Genomic DNA, 22,302 nt, shown 5'->3' with positions numbered 1-22,302 from the left:
GCATTGCTTTTTGTTGAACAGCTGCAGAATTTTCTCCAGACAGTGTTTTTTCCTTACTTTCCCACTAGATTCCTGTCCCAGAGACTTCCCATACTCTGGCATAAGCTACCTATCTATATCAAAGAAAGCTCCTCATTAGCACTCTTCAAGAAAAATCTTGATGATTGGATGGGAAATAGTAAATTCACCCCGGGGATCACCTTTGTGGCTCTGCTTGACAATGGCACAGGAAAATAATTTTCGTGGGTGGCAAAAGCCAGGGTACTTTTTTGGTTGGGCTTGTATAGGCCCCAGGGCCGATAGCCTAGTACCTACCTATGAACTTTTTGCAGCGGATTTCTTTTTAAGGTCTTCTGTATTTCTTTATTCCTGGCATTCAGGCAGTGCACTTACTAGCCACTTACTGAAATTTACCCATAAACACAAATCTACTGGCCTTCTCTGCTGAGTTTTTGTTTTCACACTGGGAGAGAGAAAAATAAGCTGTTACTCAGTGTGCAACCATCTTGGCAGTCCCGTATTGACATAATTTTAGTTGCAAACATTGTACATCACTTATAATCTATTCAGTAATTGTCAGTCTACCTTTACATAGCTCATTCAGATCCTGCCATCTTTTAAACTTGTTTTTTCTCCTCTGCATGTATTGTTCCTACATTTCCCATTTTTTATGTATGTAATTTGCTCCTACCCTTTTATAAAGATCCCAATTCCAGCTTTTATCTTTATTACTATAGTCACTACTTCTAGCACAGTTGGTTTAGATTCTGATTACTATTTTATAGTAATTGCTTTTTTGGAAACCACCATAATTAAACTCAGCAAGGCCTTACTGTGTCTAGGCAATTCTGATTATGTATCATAGCTAAAAAAAAAAAATAAATGTCCTTAGTTACACCACTTTGCTCACAACGTATCTCTGACAGGGTACTTTGCAGGAAATCTTGAAAGTTTGCCAACTTATTACACTCCCAGAAAATATGTTCCCAATTACCTCTTTCTTCCCATCGCACCTCCGTCATTTGCTGTCTACTTGAGGAGGAATTCTTTGGAGTCTACTTGGAGTATAGAAATATCTGTGTAAACACTTCCAAAGAAAGCTCCTACATAATCTTGACTTTGTTGCATATTATGGAGACATACATATATCTCCCCATTGTTTCTTTGTGACTTGCTTATCCAGTTTCTCTTCCCTGTCCTTTCTAACCTCCTTTGATTGTTTCTTGTAGCTTATGCTAGCTGGGTTTAGAGGTGTAATTTAACTTGAAGCAATCTTGAGCTATGCTAGAGATTGGAAGAGTTTTGGAACTTATTGACGATGAGATTCCAAATGTTTTGGCTATGATTCTTTTATTACCGGCCGTAGAAAATGTCTGTAAAACTGCATGTAACACCCCTTTGGCTAGTGAGCCAGTTCTTGAAAGTCATTTATTCAGACCTTCCCTGTGCCTGGATTGGACACCTGTGACTACAAGACTTTGGTTGCATCTAAAACCATCTGGACCTACAAAGTTGATATAAGTATTTCTTTGCACTTGCTATAACTATTTCAGTGCTGTTTAGCACTTTGTTGCATTTATTGATTTGGTTGAATTTATCATTATTTTTCAGCCTGCACTTGATAAAGAAACAGTATCTGTTTGTTAGGTTCTGATACTGCAAAAGCTATTTTGAGTTTGCCAAAATATTTGCAAAGTTTTTCTGTGCTTCTAGAAGTCCTCCTACATTTGCACACTTTTCTTCTGTATTTGTGAACATTTTCAGTGTTTGTGAACTTCTTTCCAAGGACTCCCGATACTGCAGGAGTTCTGTGTTTTGTTGTATAGTATTTGTTACTGCACCTGAACTCAGAACCAGTTAGTTTTACATTAAGAGTTTTTTTGTGGGAACAGAGGGCTGATTCAACCCATCCAGTTTGGAAACTTCTGGTATTGTGTGTTTATCTAATTGACCTGAGGGCTTAACTGTGTAAAAGTCTTGCAAACGTGGTTAGTTTTAGAAACCATAGCAAACCTATCCATTTTAAAATCCTCTGTAGAAAATGCTGTCCATAGTCACCCACTGTTCACAGCTGCTTGAAGAGCTGCCAGTTTGAGCAGAGGGCAGCACCACTGCAGGTCATCTAATAGTATACTACTAAACACACTCAGTTAGTCCTTGAAGTGACTCTCCCCTACTCATTCCCATCTACTAAGGATCTGGTATAATGGATAGGTGCTTCCCTGTCATCTCTGTTTCTGACATGGTGGATTTGAGCATCCTTAGTCAGTGTAGTAACTGCCTCATGTTCACTGACAAACACGGTGTGTGAGTGATGTAGATACACCATATCATTGGAGGCAAAGCTATTAAATGCACACAAGAAAAATGCAAACCAGGTTATTAGCATTACACCCAAAGCACTCATTACTAGTACTAAGGGACAAACACACAAACCAACATATGTGAAGGTACTCGCTTGTAATCTACACAAATCTCCAAGATCTCCTAAAAGCATCTCCAGTGGCCCTGTGCACAATCAAAAAAGACAACTTCTCACACAATGCCTAACTCTTAAAATCTTAGTAGCCCCACTTCCAAACCCATAAGGCAACACACTGCAAAGCCAAACATTCTAATTATTGGGGATTCTATTGTAAGACATACTGATGTCCCCCTTACCAGGCTAAGTAAGAAGATCACAGCAAGATATCTGTCTGGAGCCAGGATCCACCAGATCATGCATGCACTTAGGTCTTTAAACCACAGGTACCCACATGACAGTGTCATAGTCCATGTGGGCATAAACAACCTAAGGTGTACTCCAACAAACTGTGAAGAGAGACATGATGGAGCTCTCTGAATGTGTCCCAGGCAGGTGTGAATCTAGCCATGAATAGTATCCTACCTTCACCATTGATGATGTCACAGTACCAGCAAAAAATGATTGACTTCAACATTTGGCGTAGTTTCTGGTGTCACAACAAGGGGATCCAATATCTTTCATCCTGGGAAGACATGATTGACAAACCACAGTACTTTGCCAGAGGTAGTTTGGACTTGTCACCACTTGGCTTTCAGATACTAGCAAAAACTTTATCTATCTGCCTGTCTATTCCTATAGTGCCTTTTTTTAGGCTGTGCCAAATTGTTAAGCCATCCAACGTAACAAACATCACTCACGACTACCTAAAGGTACTGTTGCTTAGTGCTAAGAGTTTAAATAAAAAAACTTCACTTCCTGGAAAGCAGTTCTCACCCTGGGAAATGCAGACATATGTGCAGTCATGGAAACATGGTTCATAAGCATATAAAGCACTTTGGTTGTCAAAGTCTGCAATGCTTTTTCCTACATTTCAATCCCCCTTAGCTCAGGATAAAACAAAGGTAGGATGTGTCTCAGTGTTCATAAAGGACAAGTACACTGCTAGACTAGTTTAACAACATGACTCGCTTGAGCATGCCCAGCTAACCATAGGTACAAACCCTCATCGTATTCTTGCTAGCTACAGATCCCCTAACATGAGTTGGGAAACCACACTTCCTACCTAAACCTACTAGAATCTCTTAACATTCAACCTAACACCATACTTATGGGTGACTTCAACTACCCTTCCATAAACTGGGAGACTTCTATGACCTATAATTCACTTGCTCAGAGGTTTTTGGACTTTGTCAACACAAATACCCTGGAGCAACTAGTTAGCTCCCCAACTAGAGGTACAAATATCTTAGATCTAGAACTCAGAACAGTGGGGAATGCTGCTCCCTCCCTTGCATTAACTCCTTCCTGGTAAGATCTCATCAAAAATGATTTCCTTTAGTATTAAAACTAACCTAGAATCCCCATCACACTCCAAACCTAAGACCAGTTACCTGAAACTAAGTGACAGCTAATTAAACTTCCAAGCCCCTCTGAACCCAGATGACACTGAAGCTTACTCTGAGCTGTAAGCAAAAGCACTTTAAAATGACATTCATAGCTGCATACTGGCGGCAGTACCTGTAAGAGTCAAACCTATGATTATTGGAAAAAAAAAACTCTGGTGGACCTCTAACATAAAAAGGCTATTCAACAAAAGAAAAAAAATCCTATCCAAAGCCAAGAAGAAAGAGACAAAACAGGGCAAAAAGACACTCAACAGTCTAAACAAATCAGATAGCTGGTCAAATTTAACATAGCAAATTATGACGTAAAGATAACCTCCCAGGTGAAAGATGACCATAAGGATTTTTTTAATTATTTTCGTAACCTTAGGGGAAATACTCAGTAAATTCAATCCTGGAGTACTGCCTTTGTCCCTTACGGAGAGAGGCAGTCTGTAAAATAACTCAGGGCTCCATCACCCAAAAACTTACTCCCCTGATACTACCCCATCCCATATCTGGGGAATTAAGGTGAAATATTGTCATATCCTTTGTATTATTGGCTAGGATTGTAAAGGCTCTTGTGCCATTAGCTTAGTAATCATCTATGAACCTATGAGGAAATACAAGATGTAACCTGATTTTGCAGCATTATTTGCTCCTTTGTAAGCTGACCCAGCTGCGGTTTCTCCAGCTGACAATTCTTAACAAGAGGTCCTTGGCTACTTCTAACCCTATACTCCCAGATAAAATTGACAAGGATTTAGAATTTTAAGGAAAAAATTTGGCTCAATCTAGTAACATAGTCTTTAGAATTCTAAATTATCGAGGCTTTATACAGAGGTTTATTTTGCATTCTGCTTAGTTTAGATGACTTTGCTGCATCTTTGTGTGCTGACTAGAAGTGTTATATGAATGTGATTATTTCTAATGTGACTTAAGTTTTGATGACTAATTTGAGAAGTGTCTTGAAAGGTGCAGACACAATTTCTAAAAATGCAGCCACTTCTGTTGTATTGAGAAGGCATGCTTGGTTACATAACCAGACTTTTTCTGAGGGTTTTATAAATGAGATTTTGAATGGTCCTTTGTTTTGAATTGGTGTTTGGTCATGCTGCTACCCAGAATCTTAAATAATGGGATGATAGACATGGGATATCTAGAATGTGTCATATTTGCAGGTTCTTCCCTAACAAGATATCCAATTTCAAAAGGTAGAACAAACAAAATTCCCAGCCATATAAGAGGATAATGTTTCCAAACAAAATAAAAGGAGTTTCTTTCTCAAGAAGGATCAGTTCTGTGTTAAAGAATGACAAGACTCTGGTATCCTATCCCTTCCTCCTGTCCACTACCCACGTTTCCCTTTCCCCAGGCTTTCATTCAACCCAGTAGCCTGGCGACAGATAGTATCAGACAAATTGATGCAGAGTATAATTCAGGGAGGGTACTTTTGGCAGTGTTCAGAAAATCCTTCTCCCTTCACGGGAATTCACCCCTTGCACCTGCCAAACCAGACACATCTGTTCTGTCTGGTACTCCTTGTAAGAAGGGCTATAGAACCACTTCTTATACTTCTGGAATCTTTTTGGTATCCAGACAGGAGCTGCTGTGGAGACCAGTGTTAGATCTGTCTTACTTAAATAACTTTCCGAAAGTACTCCAATTTGAAATGCTCACCTTGCAGATGGTCATATCCCTTCTTCTGGACCACTTTTTCTTGGTGACCTTTGATCTGAAATCTGCTGATCACATTTCACTTACTCCCAGCTTCAGAAAATAGAGATTTGCTTTGTCTGGCTCACATTATCAGTTGTCTGCAGTATGCTTTGGGCTACCTTATACACTTTGAGTATTCACAAATTGCTGATATCCAGTGGTTGCTTACCGTAGGACCCAAGGCATTTGTACAGAGCCTGTTTCCTGGTATTTTTGCATCATTACACAAGATTTCTTTCTTTCTTTCTTTATAGCTTACCTGGGTTTCAAGCTGAACCTACAGAAGTCCTTTCTCACCCTCTGTCAAAGAATTGTATCCCTGGGTTGTATGATAGTCACTGAAAAAAGAAGGGCCAAACATTTTCAGGGATTTCTCTCTTCAGGAAGCTGCCTTCTCAAGAGAGTTTCTGAAAATTCTAGATCTCATGGCATCAGATGTCTCTCAGTCCAGATCCCAATTTAGTCAGTCCAGACAGACTTGTCAGATATTGCATGAGGAGCAGTGTCCAGGGGTGTTCAAGTGCAAGGCAAATGGGATCCTTTGGATGGTACAAAGCACATAAATGTCAAAGAGATGCTAGGCATGATTCAGTTCTTCACTACCTATGGTGTTTAGGTCCTCTTTTAGTAGTCACAGACAACACCATATTCATGTGGTACTTGAACAAACCAAGGGGTGCAAGGTCTTGCCCTCTTTGCTCGGTTGAGAGTGATCACCTACCAGGTGGCCTTACATCATTGTATGATGCTTGCAGCCTTATACATATTATCAGAGAAAAACATAGTGTCAGACTAAGCAGATCCCGGACATACACTCACGGATGGAAACTCAGGACAAGAGGTCTTTCATGATTTGGTCCAGATGTGGAGAATGCCTGAAGTAGGTCTTTTCACCTCCTTTCAAAACAGGCAGTTGAAAGAATTCTTTTGGAGACATCCTTACAGCCATAATTGGAGGACAGATGCATTCTTGTTCCCTTGGATGGAAATGTTCCTTTATGCATTTCTACCCTTTTAACTGATACCCAAGGTATTTCTGACAATTCAGAAAGAATTCCGAAAGATCATTGTGGTGACCACCTTTTGACCCAGGCAGAGTTGATTCTGCCTTTTAATGGTATTAGAAAAGGACAATTACCAGAAGATTCTTAACACATTGGATCTGCTCACATAATATCAGGAGTGATGGGAGCACCCCAACTTACAGCAATTGACATCATGGATGATTCTGTCTTGATTCCTTTTAGGCAGGTTCAACAATGTACATTTATGCTTAGTGTTTTTTGTTTTTAGGTATTTAGCTTTGGGAATCTATCCATATGCCACTTAGGCAGTGTGAATGATGACATTTTTCCATGAGGATGTGCAACAGGTATTGAAAGAGGTAAGAAAACCTGCAACTAGAAAATGTTATGTTTACAAGTGGAAGCGTTTTCCTAGGTGGTGCCTAACCAATAACAGAGGGTCCAGTGTAGCATCTACCTCTCTGGTTTGGAAAGCTTTCTGTGAGCTATTCAACAATCAATTTTTTATGCATCTATTGAGGGGCATCTTGTGGCCATCTCAGCTTGTCTGCCCACAGATACCCCTCTTTCATCTCCTTGGTCAGTTTATGAATGGAGTGTTGCACTTGAGACCCCCTAGAAAGGAAATTTCTCCTCCTTGGGATCTTAACTTTGTTCTTAAAAATTTGGCCTTCTATTCTTTTAAACCTACCTTTCAAACTGATTTAAAATTCATCACCTGTAAAACTGTTTCACTTATTGCTCTGACATCTGCATGGCAAGTCTCTGAGCTGCAAGCTGTCATGGTGAGACAACTTTGTGTGAAATTCCACAAGTACAAGGTTGTTTTATGCACTAATCCATCTTTCATACCAAAAGTTGTTTCTGAATTTATCCTGAATCAAGCCATTAATCTCCCAGTTTTTTTTTCTGGAAAGAACATTTTGCCTATTTTGGATATGCACATGCACCTCTGGTACTACATTGACAGAACTAAGTTTTTAATGGAGGCATGAACAGCTGTTTATTTCCTGTTCTGGGTTTACAAAGCGCCATCCTGTCTCTAAGCAAACAGTTGCTGGTTGATTGCCGTCTTCTATTGTTTTTGTTCCTCCCATGTTGGTAAATATATTCCAGGCAAGGTTAAGGCACATTCCACAAGAGCCTAGAGCCTTATCCTCTTTGCTGGCATATTGGAAAGGAGTGGACAATAGAAGCATTCTGTGGGAAGCAACTTGGTCCTCTCTTCATATGTTTACAAAGCACTATGAACTGGATTCTTAAGTAGCAGAGCAGGCTTTGCGAGAACCATTTCAAGGGCTCCTGAATTGTTATGCTTTCTCCTTCCAGATAGGGTAAGTTTTGTGAAACTGATAAAGCCTCTTTGAGATGAAAGCACTTACTAATTAAATCTTTTTGCTTGGTTTAGGTTATTTTATTTTATGTACACTGGTTCAACAATGTACATTTATCCTTAGTGGGTTTTTTTTTGTTTTTAGGTATTTAGCTTTGGGAATCTATCCATATGCCACTTAGGCAGTGTGAATGATGAACATGGTGTAGTTGTATTATTCCTATATACCTGTAAGAGAAGATGTTCGAATTTCACACTGCCTCAGTGGCAGCACCAACCCACCACTCCCCTTATGTTGTTCATAAAGCTTGATGGTATCCAACTTTGTTGTGTTATTGTTTGACTTTGGTTATTAGTGTTCATGTTTTCGGCTGCAGTTTGGTTGGTTTCTGGCAATTCTTCCTTCTGGTCCTTTTTGGTTCTTCCTACTTAGCACTAAATTTATGAGACATAAGCAGAAATTACGCATAGCATGATATGAAAACAGTTGCTTGAGCCAGACTTGGTTGCATTTGAATTTGGAGGTCTGTATCACGTTGTCAAACTTTTAAAAGTTCGAACTTCATATGGTTGACACTATATGATCGAACTTTTAAAAGTTTCAACAGAGATCTCAGTACAGTGCGGAATGGGAAGATTTCCCTTTTCTGCACTGTAGTGTGATCTTGGAGTTGATATATTTAAAGAGTGGGGGTGTGGGGGGCGCGAAGGGGGGTTTGCCCCCCTGCTTAAACCATTCAGGTAGGTTCTTTGGTTTATTTTTTTTATTACATTTTTCGAACTTTTAAAAGTTTGATCATATGGTGTCGACCATATGACGTTTGAACTTTTAAAAGCTTGATTATAGGTTCATAGGTTTATACTAGACTATCTGCCCTAAGGCATTTATAAGCCTAGCCCAAATGTTTGTGGCTTACGCCACCCCTTATATGAAAAAATACTGTGCCCATTAGTTTGTTGTGCCTCTGTCCAGCAGTGACACAGAGATGATTCCCGGGGTAAACCTACGATCTCCCATCCACAGGTCAAGATTTCTCTTGAACAGAGCCAGCGAGGTGCTCTGCCTCACATGGACCGGGATTTTATTCCACAGCATAGGGAGTCTCTGAGTGATAAATCTATCCCTCCAGCACGTCCTATTTATATCCGTGCTAAGGTTTAAGTCGCTTGCTCTAGTGGTTTTGGTGGATTTGGATTTTTTGAGGTGGAGCATGTCCATTAATTCCGGGTTGGACATGGCCTTGTATGTCAGGCACATGTCACCTCTGAGCAGACGGTATGCGACTGAATAGAGCTGGAGTTTCTTCAATCTGGCAACATATGACAGATTTTGGAGTCCCTTTATCCTTTTGGTGAGAAACTTTTGGGGTCTCTCCAATTGCTGCAAATGTCGGGTGAGATACATCCCGAATGGGGCATTGTACTCGATCATTGGTCTGATAAGTGAAGAGTACAGGGGAACAATGACCTCACTAGATCTGGATGTGAATCCCTTCATGATCAGGTGGGCAATGTAGAAGGTCTTTCTAACCACTTTAGCAACGTGAGTGTCAAAGAAAGGCCACTGTCAACCTGGGTCCCCAGGTCCCTGATAACCTCTTCTGTGCTTAGTGGATTGCCACCTATATGGTAGCTTGGGGTTACCTTGTTTTTCCCGAAGGGTATGACTATACATTTTTTGGCGTTTAACTTCAGGCCATGGCTCTGGCACCAGCTGTCTGTTTCCGTGAGTCCCTTCTGAAGGATATCCGTGTCCGATACACTTTCCACTATGGCGCCCAGTTTGCAGTCGTCTGCAAACTTTGTCAGCCAAAGTCCTCCCATGTTGGCCTGTACTTCTGAGAAGTAGATGCCGAACAATAGGGGGCCAAGGACCGAGCCCTGTTGGACACCACTTGTGACCGGCTTGGAGTCTGACATAGCGCCAGCAACTCTAACCCTGTGGGTTCTGTCCTTAAGCCAGTTTGCAACCCATCTTGTGACATATGGGTTTACATTTAAGCTGGTAAGTTTTTCTACAATACCCGAGTGGGGTATTGTGTCGAAAGCCTTTGCAAGGTCAAGGTAGGCTGTATGGACTGCCTTTCCCTCATCAATGGCCTTGGTGACTGTTTCAAGAAGTCGACCAAGTTCAAAAGGCATGCTCTTCCCTTGAAGCCAAACTGGGTCTGGTCCAATGTCTGCAAGTCCCCTATATCTTTGTTTATGAGCTCCATTATGATCCTCTCCATAGCTTTGCAGACTAGACTTGTTAAGCTTATGGGGCGGTAATTACCAGGGTCCGTAGAGGCACCGCCTTTGTGGAGTGGGACCACAGTTGCCGTACGCCACTCCTTGGGCACGTATCCTGTGGTAAGGCTGAGATTAAACAGCTGCCTTATGTGCGGGTTTAATTCCTCATTTAGCTCGTGTAGCACACAGCCGGGGACACCATCCGGTCCCATTGATGCTGTGTTTTTAGCTTTAGAGAGAGCAGCTTTCACCTGCCCATTTGAGATGTCTGGGAGGCTACACTCCGCTGGGATAGTTATCTCTCCTTTAGGGGGGGAGAGGGGGGTGAAGTTTGCACTGAACCTGTCTGCCGAGGGGGGTGAAGTTTGCACTGAACCTGTCTGCCAGTATGTTGGCAATGCCTGTGGGTTCAGTGATTTTTGTATCATTTTGGACTAATTCTGAGCATATCTGGGAGTTTCCACCCAGGATCCTAACATAGCTGATATGTTTGTATATGATATTATTATGTAATATAGTCGCACATTTGAGAGCGTCTAATTGTTCTGAGCTACCTTGTAAGTCTGGTGAGCAGTATTCATGTTGGTATGTGCTTCTACCACTTGGGACCTTTACTTTTATTGTATCCATGGTGAAAGAACGACTGCTGATGCAGAGAAAATTGCCAGCACAGTTTATGCAAATGTCTAATTGGATTAGTGATCTTCCATAACTGCCTGTGTGTGCCTATCTGACCCTAGATAATCTGGTATCCTAGCATGGATTAGTTTCTGTCTGCCTTTTGCCCCTGGGTGATGAGATAGCCTACTGACCCTGAACTGGAAAAAGCAGGAAATTGGAGAAGGGCTTATTGAAACATCTGTTGCACATAAATGTAACTTGGATTTTAAAATTAAACTGTAATCCTAAAGGTTATGCAGTTGTTTTATTATAGTTACTATAGGTTATTAGTGTATTGAGGAAAATACAGAGACATTTCCATCTTTCTAAATGTTATAAAATTATTTTTAATGCAGTGAAAGGGAATTAAGGCAAAAATACAGTCACATTTGTTTGCTATTCATTTGTGCAAACACTAAATTACAGTTCTGTTTGCTTATGTACTGATTTCAAGATTGTGGTACGAGTGAGAATCCCTGTTACTCGGCATGCTGGTGGACATTGGGGGGGGGGTCTAACATTTAAGTGTTGTACATTGGTTATGCAATGTTTAGTCTTACAGCTGATTGAAGCAGAAGTCTTATGTTTCTGAGTAATGGGTGCCAGAGTTGTTTCAAGAATTGAAAAACTGCTAAGCAGAGTTTAACTTTACTCAAAGACTTGTATCATGATCATTAAGTTTAGCATTTGAGGATCTGCTTTGTTTTAGACTTGTATTCTCTGTATGTTTTATCTCCATGCCTAATCTCACTAACTGAAAGATTACTTCCACAGACTGCCTTGCTTGATCAGGGTTGCTGTACATAGGCCATCCTTCCTTCAGGTTAGTTTACCTTGAAGATTCCAGGTCTGGACCAGACAGAATTCTAGGCCCAGCAAAATCCTTGAATTCTCCCAAGAGCTCAAATGAGTTATGTAAAGTGAAAGAATCGCTGTAGTGCTTGAGTTTATTTGATGGACACATTGTATCACCAAGACCTGCGTCCTGTTACAGTATATGATTGGTCTTCAGACTAGGTCATCTGCATTGAGGAGTAATGCATACCTGTCACTGACCCTCATTTCACAGACCATCCCTGAATTTTTCTCATAATTTTGCTCTGTCCGTTATAAAAAGTTTCATTTGCTAGTAAATTATTCAGTATTGCAGTCAGCCAGTAAATCCAAAGATCAGAGTTTCATACTTTTTGTCCAAAAAATGCATGTTGATGCAAAATGTGTTATTCTGTTAACTTATTATTTTTAAGTGAATTAGAGGAATATTTAAAATGGGTTCCTGATTTTGAGCCTTTATTCTGCTATTTTTTTTTTCAAACACCTTTATTGAATTAGCACTTGTGACATAGGCAAATTTACATTCATATAAAAGTAATCAAACTATATTAACATACCAAACATTATACTTCACATATAATGTTATATATCATATAACCTAAGCAGTATTACATAAATTATTCAATTTCTGCTTCTTTTTAAACCAGAAACATCTTAATTAAACCACCACTTACTACATAGGCAATCATACATATACAGATTAAAAGAAATCACACTGAAACGATCCCATTTGCAGGCATTCCACATCACAAACCATACTGACACACTCCCAGTTGCAAACACCATACATCACTTACAACCTACCCAATTTTTCTCATTCAGTCACTACATAGCTCATGTAAGTTCCGCTCCCCCTCAAACCTCATTCCTCCCTTGCATGTATTGTTTCCACAACTCCCACCTTCTCCTGTGTAGTCCGCTCTACTATTTTTGGCTTTGTTCAGAATTCTTGAGCAAAGTAGTTGAGAGTTATAGTATCTGGTGGTCTGCCAGTATTTATAAAACTCTTTGAAAGAGAAACCCATTTCTGAAGATTAGAGGCATCAGCTATTCTTAAGATTCAAGGTATGCACTGAGATTGGTCACTCTGGGCTGCTAATCTTTAGTGCTTAACTTGCTCATGTTCATTATCAGCTTTATCCTAACAGGATCATATCACAGCTCTGTTCATTTAAATAGGATAATCAGAAAATTAGTACATTTTCCCTCATTTTTCCGTAGCCAGCAGCAGCTTTTGTGGGGCTCCCACACAGTCAATGATTAAAGGGTCCTCCTGCAGCCGTGGGTCTTGCAGATACCTAAAGCCAGCTATGTTGTTAGTTTTAGTGGAGAGAATGTCTACCAGTAGGATTTAACTAAGCCGGAGCACTATGCCAGTGGTAAAATATTTAATGGAATTGTAAAGCCTGTTACTTGACAAAACACTGTTACTATAACCTGAGATATATTTCAATTTTAAAAGAGATAAGAGTTGTTTCCCACCTGGTTTATTAAATGCACAGGATTGCTGTACTAGCTTTTGTTGATTTGACTGACATGTTACAAAATATCAAGACAAGATAACTTTGCTGTGGTTGGGGGCCATCAGCGATCACAGGGTTTGCTGGTACCTAAAGCCAGCTATGTATAAACTCTTAGCTTTATCTATAATAAAATATAGATTGTGATTCCATGTAATATTACTTATTTTATGTGAAAAAGCTCCTGTGTCTTTAATTTGTGATGGCAATTTAATAACACAGGGGTACAAATATTCGTGTAAAGAATTCTGTTAGTATTTAGGAAATAAGTAGTAGCAGATGGGTCTATATTATATGTTCTAAGTTTCAAAACTTTGAACCTCATATAATCGAACTTGTATGAGCAAAGTTTTAAAACTTCGAACATGTAATAAAAAAAAAAAAAAAAAGAAAAGAAACCTACCCGAACGCTGTGAGCAGGGCAGCAAGCCCCCCCCGCTACTTAAATATACCAACTCCGAGATCGCACTTCAGTGAAGTGAGATCACCGTAGGGAATATTTCCCTTTACTTCACTGTAGTGCAATCTCAGAGTTGGTATATTTAAGTAGCGGGGGGTGAGGGGGGAGCAGTTCACAGTGTTCAGGTAAGTTGGTTTTGTTTTGTTTTTTTGTTACATGTTCGAAGTTTTAAAACTTTGCTCATGTAAGTTTGATTATATGAGGTTTGAAGTTTTGAAACTTCGAACATATAATATAAACCTGTAGCAGATATAATAGGCTTACCTGGTGGATCACTAACCTTAGGGAGACTATAAAAAGTGGCCATCTTGGATCTGTTTGTACTAAACTTCTTATCAAGATCATCCTTGTTAAAATAACCCATTCTATAGCCTCTGTTTAATAATACAGAACATTTTTAATTACCTCATCATACTCTGTCAACTCTCCTGTAGGTAGAAATATCATTTAAGTGCAAATAGTGTATAAATACTGTTCATGGCCTAAAATTAGTATGTTGTTTCCTTTATTAGAATGTTTAAATATTACATTTTATTAACACTTAGTTCTTTAAGTGCTATCCATTCATTCTTGGTTAAACTGTAACTGAAAATAATGTTGTATTTCATAAATTCCCTAAAGCATTTTCCACTGCAAAATTCAACATATTAGTAAACTGTTTAACATAGTAATTCTGAACTGGTGGAATAAAATGGCTGTCTACATGAATTTTAGAAGTATCAGGTGAGCAATATGCATTAACTTGTTTCTCATCAAATATACAACGATAAAAATATAAAAAGTCCATCATTAATATTGGCATCAATATGCAAACAAATATCATTACTGTTATTTGTGTGAAATAATAAAGCAAATATAACTTGCGTGACAATCTAAAAATCTCCATTTTAATAGTATGTAATTGCAGTAAAACAGTGGGTACAAATTTGAAACCACGTTTAAGAACTGATAAATGATAGGACCAGTAAGTTAAAACCCAAAAAGTTAATAATGTCAAGATCATTGTTAATATTGTTTGTGTCTCATGAATATGTCAGCCCTGGTAGGAAAGGCAGGGGGATCCAAGCAACCTGAGAAAATTTTATTTGCTAAGTAGTCCTAATGTTTATGGCTGCCCATCCTTCTGGTTATGGAGGATGTACCTTATTTTTACAGATCTGTTACGAATAGGAAATAACTGTTGTTTTTTTGTTGCATATGATATAGTTGGTTGCAATGTGTAATAATGGAAAAACTCCTGTGTCTTTAATATACGATGGCAGTTTAATAACATAGGAGTTAGATATTTATGTAAAAAAAAAAGATAATATTAGTTGATAGCATGGTTCGCAACCTCTTTTGTCTTTGATAATGGAAGAATGCAAACATCATTAGGGTTAAAGACCCAGAATCATGGACACTTTTTAAATACTGACTGTAATTACCTAGGATGATGCGTTGTATAAGATTTGTTTTAATGTGTATTTTTCAGGATAATAAATCTTTAACATGACATATTTTATCTGTGCGCATAATGTTTTGCCCTAGCCACTGCAAGAGACAAAGCAACATTTTAGGGTAAAATCAGGGGACAGATAAGAGATATTGTTCATAGGTTTCATAGGTTCATACTAGGCTATCTGCCCAAGGGCATTTATAAGCCTAGCCAGAGTTTTGTGGCTTTCGCCACCCCTTTAGTTTGGAGGATACTATGCCCATTATTTTGCTGTGCCTCTGTCAAGCAGTGACACTGAGATAATCCCTGGGGTATATCTGCGATCTCCCATCCATTGGTCAAGATTTCTCTTGAATAAAGCCAGCTAGGTGCTCTGCCTCACATGTACCGGGATTTTGTTCCACAGCATAGGGAGTCTCTGGGTGATGAATCTGTCCCTCCAGCACGTCCTATTAATAACCGTGTCAAGGTTTAAGTCTCCCGCCCTTGTAGTTCTGAGGGATCTAGATTTTTTGAGGTGAAGCATGTTCATCAGTTCTGGGTTGAACATGGCCTTGTATGTCAGGCACAGGTCACCTCTGAGCAGACGGTAAGCGACTGAGTAGAGCTGAATCAGTCGGGCAGCATAGGACATATTTTTGAGACCCTTTATCCTTTTGGTGAGGAACTTTTGGAGCCTTTCCAGTTGCTGCAGGTGTCGTGTCAGATACATTCCGAATGGGGCATTGTACTCAATCATTGACCTGATGAGTGATGAGTACAGGGGGACAATGACTTCCCATGATCTAGATGTGAATCCCTTCATAATCTGGTGGGCAGTGTAGAAGGTCTTCCTAACTACTTTGGCAACGTGAGTATCAAATGAAAGGTTACTGTCAACCTGGGTACCCAGATCCCTAATAACCTCTTCTGTGCTTAGTGGGTTGCCGCATATATGGTAACTAGGGGTAACCTTGTTTTTCCCGAAGGGTATGACTATGCATTTTTTGGCATTTAACTTTAGGCCATGGTTCTGGTGCCAGTTTTCTGTTTCTATAAGACCCTTCTGAAGGATATCTGTGTCAGATGTGTTCTCAACTATGGCGCCCAGTTTGCAGTCATCTGCAAATTTTGTCAGCCATAATCCTCCTGTGTTTGCTTGTACTTATGAAAAGTAGATGCCGAACAGGAGAGGGCCCAGGACTGAGCCCTGTGGGACACCACTTGTGACAGGCTTTGAGTCTGACATGGCGCCAGCAACTCTGACCCTGTGGGTTCTGTCACTTAGCCAATTTGCAACCCATCTTGTGACGTATGGGTTTACATTTAAGCTGATGAGTTTTTCAATGATACCTGAGTGGGGTATTGTGTTGAAAGCCTTTGCCAGGTCAAGGTAGGCTGTGTGGACTGCCTTTCCCTCATCAATGACCTTGGTGACTGTTTCGAAAAAGTCCACCAGGTTTAAAAGGCATGATCTGCCCTTGACAAAGCCAAACTGGGTCGGATCCAAAGTCTGCAAGTCTCCTATGTCTTTATTTATGAGTTCCATTATGATCCTCTCCATAGCTTTGCAGATCAAGCTTGTCAAGCTGATGGGACGGTAATTTCCCGGGTCGGTGGAGGCACCTCCTTTGTGAAGTGGGACCACAGTTGCCGTACGCCACTCCTTAGGCACGTATCCTGAGGTGAGGCTAAGATTAAACAGCTGCCCTAACTGTGGGTTTAATTCCTCATTGAGTTCGTGGAGCACACATCCGGGGACACCATCTGGACCCATGGATGCTGTGTTTTGTGCCTTGGAGAGAGCAGTTCTCACCTGAGCATTAGAGATGTTTGGGGGGCTATAATTCTCTGGTATAGATATCTCACCTTTTGGGGGTTTGCACTGAACCTGTCAGCCAGTATGTTGGCAATGTCTGTAGGTTCAGTAATTTTTACATCATTTTGAACTAATTCTGAGCATATCTGGGAGTTTCCTCCCAGGTTTCTAACATAGCTAAAGAAGTCCTTATGATTGTCCTTTGAGTCCTTAGCGACTTTTCTCTCAAAATTTGCCTTGGATGATTTTATGAGAGATCTTAATTTTTTACTTATAATGATCAAGGGTGTTTTCCCTTTTAAGGATTTTTGATGTTGTTGATGCAACAAGCTGTTTTGCTTTTTTATTTTCCCTGCTGAATGATCAAGTAATGAAGGTTTCAAAACCAGCTATAGATTCACAAGTGATTAAGAACACGGCACATACAGACCACCTGGAAAGCAAATTGCATTTTTTTGTTAATTCAGTTTTTAAGGGGGCCTGATGTCCCCCATAACCCCCATCTTGGCAACAGGATTTAATGGAAAGTACAGTCTAAGCATATGTCTTGCAGATATGCACAATATGAACTTCTTAAGGTATTTTATGGTTTTGAGGGGCACACATTAAAATAAATGTTTCCACAGATGGGCAAGCCCCCCACACTCTCCCCCTTATTCTTGTGTATTTTGACGTTGTGGTGCATAACAGTGGAGAAAGGAGAAACTCCCAAGTACTGCACACAGTGGTCTCTCACAAACGACAGTCCCTCATTGCTTACATCTCAACAAAATGATCTCTAGGCAAATGTAAATGTATGCAGGTGGAACCCAGACAACTGGCCATTAGACATTTTTAGGGAGGAAGTGTTACAGACATTAATTTATTTTAACATGTGTACCCATTCCATCCATTGTTGTCAGAATGCTGCTCAGTATTTATCGTCAGGCAAGACCTGCTGAAGTCTGCACATCTTTGAGTGTGGAAGAATGCAGATTTTGTTGCTCAGTGCCTGTGTCTTAGTAACAGCATATTAATTGAGCAATTATTGAAAATATCAGCAACTGGCTACCAGAACTGCTCGACTGCACATATAGTTACAGACCTGAAGAAAAACATTTTTTTTTATTTTACTTAACCAAGGCCCATTAGATGTAAACCTTTTTTCAAGGGTGACCCTAAAGCTTCAAATCTGTTGCAGTTTCTCACTGATTTCTTCATGCTTGGTGTGTAATGAAGGACTACAGGGTGAAGTTTATCATCATCATCACGTAAGTTTAACCCTTTGTGCTCTGCTGACAGTTTACTACATCCTTTTGACCATTGTTTGATAACTACAGGCCTTAATGAATTAGATATTCACGTACTGACAAGTAGTGAAGAAGAGAAGATGGATGAGCATTATGTTAGAAAAAGGTTACATGGTTATTTGTGGCTTATAAGGAGGATTACTTGGGACCAAAGGAAGAAAAACTTTAGAGTTTTAAAAAGTGGTTGCTGCTTAGTTAAAGAATGCTATTGCTTCTTATTTTTAACATTTTCTGCTATGTATTTTTTATGTAATTTCCCCCCATCATATTGCCTGCTGATAATCTGGTTTCTACTGCAACTGTGCCCTTTTGTTCTCCATCACCTGCATGACAGTGCAGCTGTTATCCAGGTAAGCATAAGGAATTCTTTAGTTTTCCAACTCTGACCTCTTGTCTGGCAGCTGATGCGTTTGCAGGTGTTATGGCCTTTTTGCCTTACCCTGTGATTATGCATGTTCCTGCACATGCTCCATGAAAGCTACAGGATATATGTAGCATTGTAGAGCAAAGCATACTTTTCTTGCCAGTATACTGCATGCCATGCACATGTCTCCAGTAACTGCCGGCATTGCAGTGGGCTGCTCTGTCTGCCTTATACCAGGATGGCAAACTAGCATTGGACACTCACTCTCACTTCTACTTCCCTTGACAGTTCCTCCAGTGCCTAGGCTGCTTGTTAGTCTCAGGCCATGTGGATCACATACAGGGCCAAGCTCTTATTGCTATGTGGTTTGTCATACATTTTATTACATAGTGTTACTATACTTATCCCAGCCTTAAACTGTTTTGAGAACAGGATAGCCCTCTGTTTCAGGATGAAAATCCATACCAGTGAGGAAAGCAAATTGCATTTTTTTGTTAATTCAGTTTTTAAGGGGGCCTGATGTCCCCCATAACCCCCATCTTGGCAACAGGATTTAATGGAAAGTACAGTCTAAGCATATGTCTTGCAGATATGCACAATATGAACTTCTTAAGGTATTTTGCGTGTTTTGAGGGGCACTGGGTACAGTAAAATAGCACCCATTTTAAATGTGGCCTGGCTTGTTGATGAAAAAGGTTGAATGGATCAGACAATTTGTTCATTTATAAATTAACAGACTCAAAAATTAATTTCATTAATTATAATAATTACTATATGTGCTATCCTTGATTTCAGGCCCCGTCCAGATTTCTTCTACCGTTGTTTTCCAGATGGAAAGGCAACTCATGATCTGTTGTGCACCGGAGATCCATACACAGTTGTGGAAGGTCGGAAGAGTTTTCCTAGTGGGCATTCATCTTGTAAGTACTGGATCATTTGCATTCATCTTGTAAGTACTGGATCATATTGCTAACCAGACAATGCAGATGCTGATGTAATGCTAAATGTCAACATTCAGAACCAAACAGAAATCCTTAGTGCAACACCAGCATTTAAAGTTTTTTTTTTTTTGTTACTGAAATTTCTCTCTTTCCTGCACAGTTACTCAGCTGACATTTTATTTCAGTTGGATAAGTAACATTACATCCTGTCACATCATCATTTTGAGTGACCTCAAGGGTTAAACACTAGTCTTTTGTGCGGAACTTTGAAGGAACATTTATTTCTTGTGAACTCATGTTCCCTTATATCAATCATCAGCCTGCAGGTTTTTATAATACCAAGGTTCTCTGTGTTCATGAAAGTAATTCCAACCTCTTACTGCCCCATATCATGAATTAAGGGTTTATGAAAATGTTGGTGAAGATGTAGAAGTTGCAGGATTCATGAGTCCAAGTTACTTGGGTAAAATGTCAAAACTCATCCCTTCATAAAATGAAAGGTTTCTACTGTTATCTCCCTTAGTTGGCTTTCAGTACTTTTTTCTCCATGTGAGACCACCATATGTAGACCTTCCTTGGCCACTTCATGTCTATAGTTCTTCTCCATTCTCCAAAATATTCTAACTTAATCTAGTGATATATGTGCCTATACCCTTTTTCACATGCACCATAATAGAAACAAGAATTATCTGTGTCATGCTTTAACTGGGCAGAACCTACAAGCTCATATTTGCTCAGAACTGTATCTTTAAGTGGATATTGTAGGATGAAGGCATAAGCCATAATTACCCACCAAGATGCTGTAATACAGTTGGAGACAAGTGATATATTCAGCAGTTATATTACACCCTAAAACACCAAAGTCATACATAGAAACCAGGTGTCTTTTCCAGTGGATCATCACAAATGTTTTTATGTTGTAAAGTAGCATTGAAAGTGTATGCTAGTTTACAAACTGAAGTCATGATGAATATGGTGTTTCTCCGATTCTGTTCCAATATAATGACCATCACAGTGAATAAAGCATATGATTAATTAATGTCCATTAATTTTTAATAATTCTGAATGACACTTGCATTGGTTACAAACATCCACATCATTCATCAAAGACTGGCTAAAAGTATGAAGTATTAAATGGAGCACTGAAGTCAGTCACAAACATCGAGTAGTTAAAATAAAGAAGATGATTTTTTCTGAAGTGTAACATTTTTACAGTCCTTATGGCTTAAATTACTTGAATGTCTTGGTAGATTAGGCAAATCAGTGGCTTTAAAGTTTTTTTAAGTGATGTTTTGTTTCTAGTAACGTGTAACATGCTTGTTTGCATACAGAAGAAATTCACATAGTAATTCCAGTAGCACAAATACGTACAATTCATTTTTTTTTTTTTTTTGAAAACATCTTGGATGATGTTAACCAGAGCAAAAGTAATGCATGTTTTTCTATACTGAAAACTCAGAACTGTGTCATCCCTTTTATATTTTTCCTTTATTTTTCATATCTGTTCACATTGTGCAGTTCTCACGAATAATGCAATTTTTATTTTACACCAGTACGTTGCTTGTCATTGCTGTTCCATTTACTTTTACCAACTCCCTTATCTGCCTTTTGAATAGTAGTAGCTCGTCACTTCAGTCCATTCTTCCCTTGCTTTTTCTCCCACCCCCTCATTTTGTTTGGTTTTATAGTCCTTATAATGTCCAACTCCCCTTTCTGGCCCTTGCTCCTTTTGACTATTACACCGTACCTCTATTGTCATTAGTGTTACGACCTGCATTTTTTCATGCCTCTCCATCCCCTTAATTCCCTATACCTAACTAGCAAGCAAAATTCCCAAGAGTTTATTCCCTCTTTCCCAAGTGCACTCTTCTAGAATTCAGAGCTTTTTTTTTTTTGCTGTCCTTTATTGTAATATTTCACATATTGGATAGTTGTTAATGCAATTTGCATGCATGGTGCTGCATAGTCTATTAGCTGGTGGGTGGTTTCTTACAGATCTAGCAATTATAAAACTAATTTACAACTAATTTTGTTTGATTCTTAGTGTACAAAAAGAGCCACCCCAAAACCAACTTTACAACCAACCAAGTGGTCAAAACAGAGCATCTTATCAAATAGTCCATTGCTCATCTTGTTGCAGGTTCACCCTTTGACTTTATTAACAATGGTCTTTTCTTTGTTACATGCTTTTACACCCTTGACTAATTCTCCATCTTTCATTCCATTTCAGTGTCAGACATAACTTCTTCCCAAAGCTGTCATTTCCTCCTGTGGTACTTACTATCTTACCTTTTAAACTATCTTTCCTTTTAAAGGCTTCTTCCTGCTTTCTAAGCTCCTTCATCAGTATTATCACCTCTTGACCATTTAGAGCTATTGATTTCCATTTTTCAGTGATTGATTTTTAGATATTACATCAGTTCACGTTTAGTTGTAGTAGCTTTTATATTCTTTAAACGATTTAGCAAATAATTCCCCCATTTTATATGCCAAACCTCTCCCGGAATCCTCTCTGACATCTGACAGAGATCTGAGTGAAATTTCTCTAGTCTGTTCCATCCATGGAAAACATTATCTGCAGTTTCCCATCAAAGTTTGCTGGCATCATTAGCAGTTAGAATTCACTTCCAGGAATATTCTGTTTAACCTGTTTGGAGTGGAAGAATATTTATGGAAGTATTTCCACCCAGAGATGTGACATTTGTTGACTTTTGTCACTTTCTTTGGTGTGTCACATCTCTTTTGCCAGTGCTCATTTCAGTCTGATATATTTAATGCCATTTTCCAGTTAGTTATTAGGGACCTTTTAATGTGCATTCAGTAATGCACCATAAGCTGGACTGGTC

The 22,302-nt window shown here is 39.3% G+C and overlaps 1 protein-coding gene across 1 annotated transcript in view; it reads left to right on the top strand.

The window, feature by feature from the left end:
- The window catches only part of PLPP5 (phospholipid phosphatase 5), a gene marked incomplete in the record, with an annotated part of 361,831 nt that overhangs the window by 234,300 nt on the left and 105,229 nt on the right, over positions 1 to 22,302 (top strand). Inside the window, 1 exon segment of the mRNA XM_044084318.1 lies at positions 19,311 to 19,435. Within this exon segment, the coding sequence (XP_043940253.1) occupies positions 19,311 to 19,435 (125 nt within the window).

This window comes from Protopterus annectens, chromosome 9.part0, assembly GCF_019279795.1.
Source record: "Protopterus annectens isolate FY-2018-M chromosome 9.part0, PAN1.0, whole genome shotgun sequence".
Classification (NCBI taxonomy): Eukaryota; Metazoa; Chordata; order Ceratodontiformes; family Protopteridae; genus Protopterus; species Protopterus annectens.
This window is presented reverse-complemented; position numbering and strand designations above follow the sequence as displayed.